Source organism: Equus caballus, chromosome 28 (genome assembly GCF_041296265.1).
Source record: "Equus caballus isolate H_3958 breed thoroughbred chromosome 28, TB-T2T, whole genome shotgun sequence".
NCBI lineage: Eukaryota > Metazoa > Chordata > Mammalia > Perissodactyla > Equidae > Equus > Equus caballus.
This window is the reverse complement of record NC_091711.1, coordinates 40,977,683-40,990,554: the sequence shown is the minus strand read 5'-3', so window position 1 is coordinate 40,990,554 and position 12,872 is coordinate 40,977,683. Positions and strand designations below refer to the sequence as shown.

The window sequence follows — 12,872 nt, the reverse complement described above, 5'->3', positions numbered from 1 at the left end:
CCAGGAAGGCTTTCCCGGGACACCCTATGTAACACTCCATCACCGGCATACTCCCCCCTACCAGGCATACATACACTCTCTATCCCTTTCCTCTGCTTTATTTTTCTTTCTTTTCATCTTAGTTGGCAACTGCCTGACAAACAATAATTATCGTCTATCTCCCCCGCCAGAGTGTAAACTCCGTGAGTACAGGAACTCGTTTGTTCACTGCTGTGCCCCAGTTCCTAGCACACTGCTCAGTCCATCAGGCGGTCAACACGTGTCCCATGAATCTGATTGCCCATCTGAGTCTATGGCCCAAGAGACATCTGACCGGCCTGTCATGAAGCTCTGCTCCTTATGCTGCTTTCGTAAAAATTTGGGAAACAGAACAGCGTAGGAGACACCACATGCAGCCCCCACGAGGGCCCGCCGATGTCCCCTCCGATCCGTCTGTAGAAACAGAGATGTCGGACGAGCAGCTCGCGAGCCTCCCAGCGCAGCTGCGGGGAAGGCCGCGCGGGAGAGGGAGGCGGCTCCCAAGGAAGCGCGAGGTCGCGGCCTCGAGGGGTTAAAGCATGGCCCTAGGCCGCCACCTTTTGCGGGTCTCAAGGCCACCGCCCTGACACCTTTCCGTCTCGGGCGAGCCGAGGGCCTCCACGGGCTAATGGCGGCCGAAGGCCCGCGGCGGCCACCGTAAGAGGGGCTCCGCCCACATCCCGGCTCTTTGTTAGCCGACTGTGCTTGGCTGGGGCCGGCTCAACGTTCTGTTCAGAAAATGCACGTCCGTGGGAGCCGAGCGGAGCGGAGAGCGCTTTAACCCGGCCGGGAGGTCGTCGCCCGGCCAACTCCCGAAAGAACGGACACGGCGCATCCATCATGGCTGCCGGCGACAGCGCGCCGAGAGGCGACCGAAAGGAAATGGCGCCGGGCGCGCGGCCAGTCTCGGCAGGCCCAGGGCGGCGGGGCCGAAGAGCCGGCAGGGCCACGAAGGAGCGCCAGCCAGGGACCCCAGAGACCCTCTTGGGCTTTCGGCACCTGAAGGCCCTGAAACCTGACGACAGCAATATGGAGGGCAGTTATTGTTTCTGCAAAGAAACTTGCACAAGCATCCCCCGGTTCCGTCCCGCGGTCGGAACCCGGCAAAATCCTCTATTCTCCAAACAGAATGCGTTACGCACACTGCGCATCTTCGCAATAGTGGGCCGGCTAACGACGCAAAGAATGTTACGTCGCGTCGGAGGCTCTCCCCCCACCCTACGTTCTAGTTCAGGTGGCGCGAGAACTCTACGCCAGATCCGTACTTTGTTTTCCTTCTACCTACTGCAAAGTGCGGCCATCTCCGCAACTGACGTAAAATGCTTCCAAGAATACCCCTAGTACTCCGCGAAGCTCTTGGGCTATTCGAGACGCTGTTTACGTATCGCCTCCGACGTACGTAGCGTTAAGCTGGAGCAGGCTCAGCGCCGGCCGCCATTTTGTGCAGCCGCTGGGAAGGAAGGAGACGCCTAAACCGCGGCACTGCCGGGTTTGAGCGTAGCCAAACCTACCCACTGTTTTTATAACCCCGATTCTCTGTGTTTTGCTCCCGTCTCCGACGAGAGAGGCGGCGACGGTGGCGTCTGCGACGGGAGACAGCGCGTCGGAGCGAGAGAGCGCCGCGCCTGCCGCCGCCCCAACAGCGGAGGCGCCGCCGCCATCGGTCGTCACCAGACCGGAGCCGCAGGCCCTCCCGAGCCCGGCCATCCGTGCGCCGCTCCCAGATCTCTATCCATTTGGGACCATGCGCGGAGGCGGCTTTGGGGACCGGGACCGGGATCGTGACCGTGGAGGGTAAGGGGGGAGGAGAGGAGAGACCGCGTGGGGCGCGGGGGGGCTGCTTCCTGCGGAGCCGGCGCCGCTCCCGACTCCGCGCCGTGCCGGCGGCCTCGGGTGGGCCTGGCCCGGCTCGCTGATGACCTGGCGGGGCGGCGGCCTGGCGGCGCCCCAGCCGCTCCTTGCGGACGGCCGTCGTGGCGCGGAGGGGGCTGGCCGCGGCGGCCCGGCCGGGGCGGGCGTCACCTGATCCCCAGGCCTCCGCGCTCGGCCTGGAAGCGGGGGCTGTCGCTGCGGCTCCGGGGGGGAGGAGGAGGAGGGCTCCGAGGTCGGCCCGGGGAAATCTGCTCGCGAAATGGCCTCCCCAGTGTGAGCCGTCGCCCGCGGTAACTGTTCCCGGAGCTGGAGGCTCAAAGGCCGACTTGTAGTGTTAAAAATGTTCCTATCACTTTTAGTCGCCTTCTAACTAAACCGGAGGAAGCACAAAGAAACGAAATTATTTGCCATCAAATGGTCGTGTGTGGGGAGGGAGGGTTTTTTTGTTTTGTTTTTTTATTACTCCAGTCTTTTTTTTTTCCTCTAGTTGGACTGGAGCATTAGCTTCGCAGCCTAACCGGAAAGTTTTTGATTTAGTAGAACTGGTAGCTGGGTTGGACGTTAACAGGATTAAAACTGAAGTTCTCCCGGATGCTAAGATTCAAATCTTAATGTCGGTTAGACGAAAAAGTTGCTTAAGAGATCCATGTCGATTTATGCTGTTACTTTTTTGTAATAAAAGTTGTATCTCTGGATAAAAAAATAATGTGACGTCGCTGATTAACGTATATATCTCTCTGACCATGGGCAGGATCCTGAACCTTTGCGAGCCTGTTTTCTCATCTGAAGATGGGGATAATAATTGCCTTTATTTTGCATTGTTCTAGGGAACTGGGATACTGTGTATAATTGTCTTTCTGTAGTAGATGGTCTTTAGTATTTTTTCAAAACATTTTGGCCTTTTGTGGTTGGAATACGCAAGTACCAGGCCTTGTAGTCACAAGCACCTCACTTATCACTTATTTTACAAAATAAAAAGGATTATTTGATTTATACCTTGTGAGGAAGGAAAATTTTTGATGTTAGTGTTAAATTTGGAGGGTGAGAAGTGGAATGTTTGCTTAGTGTTTCACAGTATATCTAAATTTGGAAGTGAATTTTGATACAACAGCTTAGGAAAAAGAACATTACCTAGTGGAGAATACAGTACAGCAGTGAAAAAGGAAAACCTTGCATCACCTTGGATGACTCACAAACATAGTATTAAGCAAAAAAGCAAATTGTGGCAGAAGGATAACATGTATAAGAATACCTACAAATATGGTGAGACTATGAAAAGCAAGGGAATGGTTAAAATTCGAGATAGTTGTGGGGGTTGTAAACTTGAAGCAGGCACATGGAGGTTACTAAGGTGATGGTAATGTTCTCTTTGTTTAACCGTAGGTGTTTGGTTTAATATTTCTTTTCACCATATATATGCTTTAGTAATAAAAATAAATTTGAACAGAGGAAAAAGTGAATTACTGATCCATACTTAGTTTGTCCCATCTTGATTCTCTGAGTATCAGGTGACATTAAAAAACAAAACTTTAAAAATTATTCATTTGAAACAAAAGGGCACTCGTAAAGTCTGTGCTCTACCTGTCTTTATCATGAAACTTCCTTTATGCTTTGCATTGCTGTTGTTTCCTTCTTAACTGAATGTTTTCAAGTGAAGTGGATTATTATTTTGCAAAGGGAATGGGTGAGATTACTATATGTACATTTACAGTCCAAAAATGGTGTGCATTGTACATTTTAACTAGTATGATTTGGCATGCTATTTTGCATGCATAAATCTTCCAAGTTGCATTTTACTTTATTGAAATATAATTGACATGTAGCACGTTAGTTTCAGGTGTATAATGTGGTGATTGAGTGTTGGTAGACATTGAGAATGGATCGCCACAGTAAGTCTAGTTACCATACAAAGTTATAAAAAAAATTTTTTCTTGTGAAGAGAACTTTAAGATTTACTCTCAGCTCTTTCGAATATACAATATTATTGACTGTAGTCACCATGCTGTACGTTACATCCTCGTGGCTTATTTCAAAGCTGCATTTATTGCAGTCAAATTAAACTGTATTAATTGTTGATGAAAACATTTCGTGAACAGCATAGTGTGCCAGGGCTTAAGGTATGTGCATCTTTAAGGGATGGCACAGATGTGCTCAAAAACCATACAAGAGTGAAAGCCTCTCAAATATTGAAGTCAGCATTAATTATGAAGATAGAAGACAGCATGTTTATAAAGAGCCCCATGTTTCAAATTAAATCTTTATAAAGTAGGGTAGTATGTCTTGGACAGTTAGCCAAGACAAGAGAGAGAAAGGAAGAACATCTTTTTTTCTTTTAAGTAAAGGTAATGAATAAGCCTTAAAAGGAACCTTACTTTCAAAAGTTTAATTTTAAAAGTTTAATTTGTTTAAGGTCTGGGATGTTTGGAGTGCAGCAGCAAGAGCATTGAAATGGCACCTTCTAGGAACCATGTAAATGTATATAGACTAGGCTGCCAATCTCTAGAAATTGGTCTGGTCCTTTTTATCTTATCTCTGATAAATGTATTCCTATGCAATATGCTTTTCCTGTTTTGAGTCCTCATTTGTCTTACCAATTCAGCAGTATAGAAATAGAATCCAAGTTCTGCCTATTGAATGTTAGTACTCACTGGTCCCAAGAAAATTTCCTGCCACGAGTCTTTGTTTGTATTTAAAGAAATGCCTAGCTGGGTCTTTAATCCAAAAAGTTTAGGAATACTTGGAATGCCAGGAAATTGAGGCCCTTTAAAGTAGTTAGTACAGGTACTGCCTGTCGATTATCAAGTAGAGCCATCTGCCACGTGATGTTATGAGTGGGTTAGAGTGGAAGAGGAAAATTAAATTCGGTATAGTGTTTTCAAGGCTAAGGAAAAGGTTTGAAAATGTGCTGTATACTATTTGTACACCAGACAAAGCCCTACACTTTAGTAGGTTGCAATACGGAAAAGAAGACTATCATAGTGTTAGGATTCTTCTAGAAAAAGTAGAACATTTCAGGTCCAGCTAGTGGCCATATTTGTATTCCAGTTGAACTTGTCTGTTGTGAAAGATAAAGCAAAAATTCATTTTAAATCTGTTCGAGTTTTTAAAACTTTAAATAAGACACTGGTTTTTTTGGGTAAATTTATAATTAAATTAATAGCACTATCTGCCTAGGAACAGAGAGAGAACATGAAGGGGAAGGACGGGTTGTAAACCTTCACTCTGGCTCCTCTTCATCAGTGTCAGCTGGAGTTGAAGACTAGCCCGCCGGTCTTTTAGGGGTGCTAGTAGTTTTCCTTAGCAGATTAGTGGGCAAAAGGAGTGCTTGTCTCAGTAAAAAGGGTAAGGGGTCCAAGAAGTTGTTCCAGGTATAGGGTGACTTGGTTGAAGTGTTTTTCTCCCTGTCCACGACCTTGCATTTAATTCAAGCTTACATTAATGTCTTCCCTTAACTCCATGTCTGAATATTACACAAGAGTAGAGGCTTCTGCTTTATTCAGTTTAGTGTCTCCAGGAGCACTTAAACAGTACCTGGTACGTAGTTGGTACCCAGTAACTATTTGTTGAGTGAGTACAATTATGCTAACTTGTACTGAGTGCTTACTGTGCCGGATACTGGTTTAAGCCCTTTACACGTACTCATTTGATGTTCACAGCAACCTCTGATGTAGGTGGTAGTAGTAGTCGTCCTTTACACAAGAAACTGAGATACAGAGAAGTTAAATGATTTCCTCAAATCACACTGTAAGTGACAGAATCAAATTTCATACCTTTTCTGATTCCATAATCTGGTTGTAATCCCCATGATATGTCTCTAAATATGAAAGCTTTTAATTTTTCATCATTGTGACCATCATGGTTGTAATCCCCATGATATGTCTCTAAATATGAAAGCTTTTAATTTTTCATCATTGTGACCTGTAGCAATATTGTTGGATAGTAAAGGAAGTTTCATGAATTTCACCTGCCTTCAAATAAGAGTAATATTCTTTTTGCAGAGAGCTGGTAGTATCCTAAGAGTCCTATGTTTTTGCATATTTTTTATGGCATATAAGGTATTTTGCTTTACAAATACTATAAACTTTACATTTGATGTTTCTAGGTTTGGGGCAAGAGGTGGTGGCGGCCTTCCCCCGAAGAAATTTGGTAATCCTGGGGAGCGTTTACGTAAAAAGAAGTGGGATTTGAGTGAGCTCCCCAAATTTGAGAAGAACTTTTATGTGGAACATCCAGAAGTGGCAAGGCTCACTCCAGTAAGTTCTTGCGGCGGGCGGGGGTGGGTATTTGTTTAACTTTTCTTCATACACAGAGTGAACCAGGTAGACCTATTAGCCAGAGTTTACTCAGATACTGCTGTTGCTGGTATATTTTACTCTGGTGTGGTGGTGCTTTCCTTAGATTCTTATTAAGACTCCTGGTGCTCATAAGAGGAACCACTTTAAATTTGTACCTAATGTATTGCTTCGTCCTCATTTGTTAGGCTTCCAACCAGTTTGTCATATATGATTTTAACTGTGTATTACATCTATGAAGTAAGTTAAATGGATTTAAAATGTTGCCGTTATTTACTCCTTTTGTTGTTTTTAACCTCGTTATGATGGTTTTGGACTCTACCCTTGAAATGATTGCTTGTTCAGAAGAAAGTCTAACGGAAAGAGCGCCTGGTCCTAAGTTCTACATTTTCTCCCTCTTCCTAGTTCTGACCTCAGGCAAATTACTTACTATTTCTGGGTCTCTGTTTTCTTATGTGGAAAATGGAACGCTTATCACCTACTTCATTGACTCACAAAGCTGGGAGGATCCTCACACGTATTTTCCATTGTAATCATGGACTGGCTATGGTAGTAGTTCCGCTGAATTGGACCGTAAAGCTTTGTGTGTTTGGAATAACTTGCTTGCTAACTTGTCGTACCTGGTTTCCTCTGCAGTATGAGGTGGACGAACTGCGTCGGAAGAAGGAGATCACAGTGAGAGGGGGAGACGTGTGTCCCAAACCTGTGTTTGCTTTCCATCATGCTAACTTCCCACGTAAGTGTTCTTCCGTCCAGGATCGTGACTCTTAATTTTGATTGAGTGGTAAACATGGGTAATAGGCTATTTAAATAAAGGTTTTGACCCAGGCTTAGGATTTTGTTGAAAAGACAAGTAGAGAAACCTTTCACAAAGGTAATAATTTATTTTATGTAATTGTTTTTTCTTAAAACCTACTCAAGGCTAGAAATAAATGTTATGTTGTTGTATACTTTTTTTTTATGCTCACCTTTCTGATTAGAACTTTTTTAGAGAGTTTTCATGTTCTCCTGGGGGTTTTGCCTTTCCTTTTACAAAAGAGCACAATGAAATTGTCTTTTAGCTGCATATAGTTTGAATTTGGCAAACAATAAGTACCATATGCCCACTTTCTGTTAGATACTTTAGGGGGGTAGTTTTTCAAGTTTTTGAGGGGAACGGTAGATGGTTTTGGCAGCAGCCCTCTGAGAGAGGGAGTAGTCAGCGGGTCAGAGAGAGTAACTAAAGAAAAAAACAACACTTCTCGTGAAGAAATGTAAAGATGGATAAATCTTGCCTTCGATAAGCTTAGTTTTTTGAAATTCTTTAAAAAAAAAGAATTTGGCTGTTTCCTTAGTTTTACTTAAAAGCAGTAACACCTGTTCCCTTACAGAGTACGTAATGGATGTGTTGATGGATCAGCACTTTACAGAACCAACTCCGATTCAGTGCCAGGGGTTTCCCTTGGCTCTTAGTGGTCGAGATATGGTGGGCATTGCTCAGACTGGCTCTGGGAAGACATTGGCGGTACGTTACCAACAAGGGAAGATTTTTAACATTGTGTTAACTTATGTTGCTATTCTAATTATCCCGTATGTTCTCAATTCTTCATAAAATTCTAATTCAGATAGTGTAGGTAACGTCAGCTTTTTTAGCTATATGAAATATGTGGAAGCATTTTGTGTTCCAATTTACATTGCACATTTGTGTAAGAGTTGTGAGTTGTTTTCACTTTCTTTAGGCATTATAAATTCCTGTGATAGTTTAGAACTATTAAAATAATAGCTTAGTTTTGGTATAAAGACTGTCATTCTTTTTTCCCTCCAGTATTTGCTGCCTGCTATCGTTCATATTAACCACCAGCCATACTTGGAAAGGGGAGATGGCCCAATTGTAAGTGTATTTTAGTTTGTTTTATAATTCTAAGAACAGCTACAATTTAATGATTTACTGTGTTTCAGGCACTGTGCTTTATGCACGTTTTCAGATTTCATTCTCAGGCCCTCCTTTCATATCTGGAAGTGCTATTAATCCCCCATCTTACTGATAAATCTTAGACGTGGTACAGTTAAATGACTTGCCCAAGGTCATACAGCTATTAAATGGCTGAGCTTGAATTTGAAACACGCTTAATCACTGCATACTGTACCTTCATATTTGGGCATTTACTGTGCAGTGAATCCAAGTGTAGTTTTTAATTGCTTGGTGATGCTGTGAGGAACACAAAAGAGATAGGAAGTTGAGGTCCTTCCCCTGTGGATCTAAGTCAGGTTCAGGGTGTGTATTGTTTGTGGTTGAGTAATACTTACATAAATGTTTATATAGAGCTGTCCCAATTACGTGGTTGGATTATTTTCACTTAGGCTGTTTCCTGTAAGATTTGAGTAGTGGTCTTCAAACATTTTTAATGTACATTCTTACCTGTTTTTTAAAAATTGAGCTTGCACTTCCTATGTGTACTTAAAAACATGTACATTATTACTCTGTGTCTAAAATAATCACAAAAAGAAATAATATATTTGCATTATGTAATACAGTCTATCTGGCTAATAAAGTTAGCTTTATTATCATTAGCTAATATCTAATGGATCAGTACACAGAGCAAAATTCATTCTTAATAGTGTATGTGATACCTGTTTCAGAGTGTCTCCATTTTGTATTGTTTTGACCAACTGCTTCTCAGATTGTATATGAGTCATTGTTTTTGCCTAATGTGGCTGGCTAAGAGCTTAAACCAGAAGTCAGGAAAGTGTCAGCTCTGTTCTTTCCTTATTCACCTGTTTCTTACTAATAGTTAATCCATGGTTTTGTTGCAGGAATATTTTAGAGCCACTTGTTCATTTTGTGAGAGCGTTTAGTTAAAACTGGATGATACAATCTGTAAATCCACTTATATAGCACACATGAACTGTAATGAATCATGTGTCAAAAGTAAACCATCATTCCACATGCTAAATATTATTTTCTCAGAATTTTTCACCACACTCCAGTGTACTGTCTACACCCCTACCTTTCCAACCACTCTTCCACCTCCCCGTCACATACTTTGAAAGTATGTGCCAGATTAGACAGTAGAGCACTTTTGTACTTTTTTTAAAATTTGGGATAAATGTCTCAAGTGTGTGTTTGTTTCAGTGTCTAGTTCTGGCTCCTACCAGAGAGCTTGCCCAGCAAGTACAGCAGGTGGCTGATGACTATGGCAAGTGCTCTAGATTGAAGAGTACTTGCATTTATGGAGGTGCTCCTAAAGGTCCCCAGATTCGAGACTTGGAGAGAGGTAATTTTTTTTAAACTTCAGCATATGAGAATTACTAGTTTATCTCATTTTACGAATTTCTATGGATGAAATTGAAGAGGAAAACAGTAGGTTCTTGTGAAAAAAATTCAGTTTTTTCAGCTGCTTAGAAATTCTCAGGTATGGTTAAAATGCTATTTTGGGAAAGTCAACATGGCTAGAGAGTTAAACTTTCTGGAGATTTGATGATTATACATGTATTCTCCATAAATCATGCTTTTCCAGGTACTGTGTTAAAGTTTAGCTAGTGCTCTGCCACCAGAGCTGTGCTGCTTAGTTTCCTGAGGCTTGGACAACGTATGAAGAGTTCTTGGTTGGCTAGATCTTTGGTTTTCTTTTACAGGTGTTGAGATCTGTATAGCTACTCCTGGACGCCTGATAGATTTCCTGGAGTCAGGAAAGACTAATCTGCGCCGATGTACTTACCTTGTACTGGATGAGGCTGACCGAATGCTTGATATGGGCTTTGAACCCCAGATCCGTAAAATTGTTGACCAGATCAGGGTGCGTAGAGCTGATGATACGCTATCTTTATGCCCTTTGCCTGTCACAGTTCCTTAGCCTAAAAGAAAGTCTTTCCTTTCCTGATAGCCTGATAGGCAGACATTGATGTGGAGTGCAACCTGGCCAAAAGAAGTAAGACAGCTTGCAGAGGATTTCCTGCGTGATTATACCCAGATCAACGTAGGCAATCTGGAGTTGAGTGCCAACCACAACATCCTCCAGATTGTGGATGTCTGCATGGAAAGTGAAAAAGATCACAAGTATGCGAGATTTCACTGTTTTGATAATGCTGATGAACCTTTCCTAATAATCCTCCAAAATTAAAGTGTTAAGAGAAGCCAAGATTTTTTGAGGCCTCAAAGCATTAAAAGCATTGCTAGCTTTCCATCCATTCTTTGTATCATTCATCAGAGCATTGTGGTTAAAGGCAAGGATTCTGGATCCTTAGATTTGAATCCCAGCCCCGAAAATTACCAGCTGTATAGAAAGTGATGAGAAAAGAAAGCATTGTAGTGTTAGGGGGTTGATATTGCAGCTCTACATAGCTTCTATATAGTGTATAGGGAGGTCTTCTCTGGGTGACTACATTGTTGTTGGTCTCAGGTTGATCCAACTCATGGAGGAAATAATGGCTGAAAAGGAAAATAAGACAATAATATTTGTAGAGACAAAGAGACGCTGTGATGACCTCACTCGAAGGATGCGCAGAGATGGGTGAGTGTGGCACCGAGGTAATTAATTAGCTTCAGGTTCAGTAGGAATTTCTAAATTGGTATTGCGAATGTCGTGTACTGTTTCAATAATGTTTGTCATATGCTTTGTTCTTTAAATGGACACAGTCATCTAGTCAAGTAGTCTAACATTCACAATTCCATATGATAGCACACCTTTTTTAAGCTTAGTTTTCCCGTTGTTTTTTTTTTTAAGATTTCTAAAATATTGGTCACTTTTCTTCTGACAGTTGGCCAGCTATGTGTATTCATGGAGATAAGAGTCAACCAGAAAGAGATTGGGTACTTAATGGTGAGTTCAAAGCTGAGCATCGTCCATATTCTGTTTCAGATTGGTAGACTTTCTGTAAAGGACCACGTAGTAAATGTTTTTGGCTTTGTAGACCAAGTGGTGGTTCACATAACACTATTCACCTCTGCTGTAAGAGCACAAAAATGGCCGTAGACAATATGTACAGAAACGGCCTGCCTGTGTTCTAGTAAAACTCTGTTTGCAAAAACAGGCATTGTGCTAGATTGGATCCTCAGACCAGAGTTTGCCTAGCTCTACCATAGTCGATTGAATATTGGTGGCATTTCTAGAGTCTTTCCCTGTCGTTTAAGGTTAGTCATGCTGGCTCTTTACATTTTTTCACATCTTATATCACTTTTCCTTTATTTAATAAGTTCTTGTCTTTATAAATACATTCACCAGCCCAGAAGCTCCCAAACGCTATGCTTTTGGGATATTTATGGAGGTTTCATCATGTAGGCAATAATCAGTTATTAACGCAATCTCCAGCTTCTCTCCCCTCTTCCGAGGATAGAGAGTAGGGCTGTAACTTCCGAGCTTCTGATTATGGTTCGGTTTTTCTGGTGATCAGCCCCTATCCAGGAACTACCCTGGATCCCACCAAGTGTTGCTTTATTAGAACAAAAGACAGTCTATTACCCAGGAAATTCTGAGGGATTTAGAAACTCTGTGTCAGGAACCAGGGTCAAAGACTGATTTATTAGAACAAAAGATTCTCCTAGCATCTCTGTTTCAAGGGTTTTAGGAGGTCAGTGCCAGGAACTGGGCGCAGAGACCAATATATAGTTTTCTGATATTTCACAGGGGGAAAGTATGGTTTCTCCTTTGCACATCTTTTAAATTTGCTCCTCCCACCCCTGTGGTGTGGAGAGACCCGCTCCCCCACGTTTAATACTTTTGGTTTAGTTTCATTTGGGAGATAACTTTGGTGTCATAATTTAAAGGGAAAAAATTCTGCCCCGTGTTAGTTTTATTACAAATTGCCACACTGTTTTAATGATATTTCATTATTAGAGTTAACTTTTTGTCTGTTGCCCCAAAAGAAGTAGTATTTCCCTTCAGTTTAAAAGAGCTTGACGTGTTCTAACACCATTGCTTGAAATTTTAATGTGGTAGTTGTAAAAAGGCCAAATAGCTGGGAATGTTTATTTAGTCATTTTCTTAAGATGTATCACTTAGCCTTGATTTTGTAACTTGGCTTTCATGGTACCACTCTTGTTTTGCAGAGTTCCGTTCTGGAAAGGCTCCCATCCTCATTGCCACAGATGTAGCCTCCCGTGGGCTAGGTTTGTATAGATAGGTGTCTCTGTCAATGGTATATGTATCTTTTGGTTTAAAGATTTGTCTGTCATTTCAAATTAGAATTATATATACATGTGTTTTAGATAAATATTTAGAAGGGAAGATTACAAAGTGTGAACCCCCTCTCCCCCCACAACTTTTTTTTAGCCTTGGTGTTTTTTTTTTTTCCTTTTTTTTTTTTTATTCTTTTCAAAGTCTCTTCCTGCTCCTAACAAACAGGCTTTGGTCTGCAGCAAGGCCTAGGCATGACTGTTTCAAAAGTTAGAGGGAGAGGAGACATTCAGTTGAACAGCTCAGCTTCTTCCTGGTTTTATTTTATTTTCTGGCTGGGTAGAATGAGCCCAATTGAACCTAGCTATTAGAGGCTGGTTTCTTTGGTTATTCTTTTCCCTATACCAGTCTATCTACGCTAGATATGTATGGAGGTCCAATTCCATGAATGCTAACACAGTATATTCTTGGGATTTAATGAGTCCATAAATATTATAGCATTCCGCAATTAAGTCTGCGTTGCGCAGTTTTGTTTACTGAAGTAAAATTGGCATGGGCACTTGCTTATCCGCTCCTCCCACCCATACTGATAGCACTG

General features: G+C 42.3%; 1 protein-coding gene across 2 annotated transcripts in view; it reads left to right on the top strand.

The window, feature by feature from the left end:
* The first annotated feature begins 695 nt into the window (after nucleotides 1-695).
* DDX17 (DEAD-box helicase 17) overlaps nucleotides 696-12,872 on the top strand; it is a 19,815-nt gene continuing 7,638 nt past the window's right edge. The window contains exons 1-11 of one of the 2 annotated variants that reach the window (XM_023631373.2): nucleotides 696-1,812; nucleotides 5,993-6,143; nucleotides 6,819-6,918; nucleotides 7,553-7,686; nucleotides 7,987-8,052; nucleotides 9,295-9,436; nucleotides 9,798-9,958; nucleotides 10,046-10,218; nucleotides 10,562-10,672; nucleotides 10,920-10,981; nucleotides 12,208-12,267. In XM_023631373.2, coding sequence (XP_023487141.1) covers nucleotides 1,763-1,812; nucleotides 5,993-6,143; nucleotides 6,819-6,918; nucleotides 7,553-7,686; nucleotides 7,987-8,052; nucleotides 9,295-9,436; nucleotides 9,798-9,958; nucleotides 10,046-10,218; nucleotides 10,562-10,672; nucleotides 10,920-10,981; nucleotides 12,208-12,267 — 1,210 coding nt within the window. In that variant the 5' untranslated portion in view covers nucleotides 696-1,762. The remainder of the gene's footprint in view (nucleotides 1,813-5,992; nucleotides 6,144-6,818; nucleotides 6,919-7,552; nucleotides 7,687-7,986; nucleotides 8,053-9,294; nucleotides 9,437-9,797; nucleotides 9,959-10,045; nucleotides 10,219-10,561; nucleotides 10,673-10,919; nucleotides 10,982-12,207; nucleotides 12,268-12,872) is intronic. The other variant, XM_023631372.2, reaches the window with a different exon arrangement.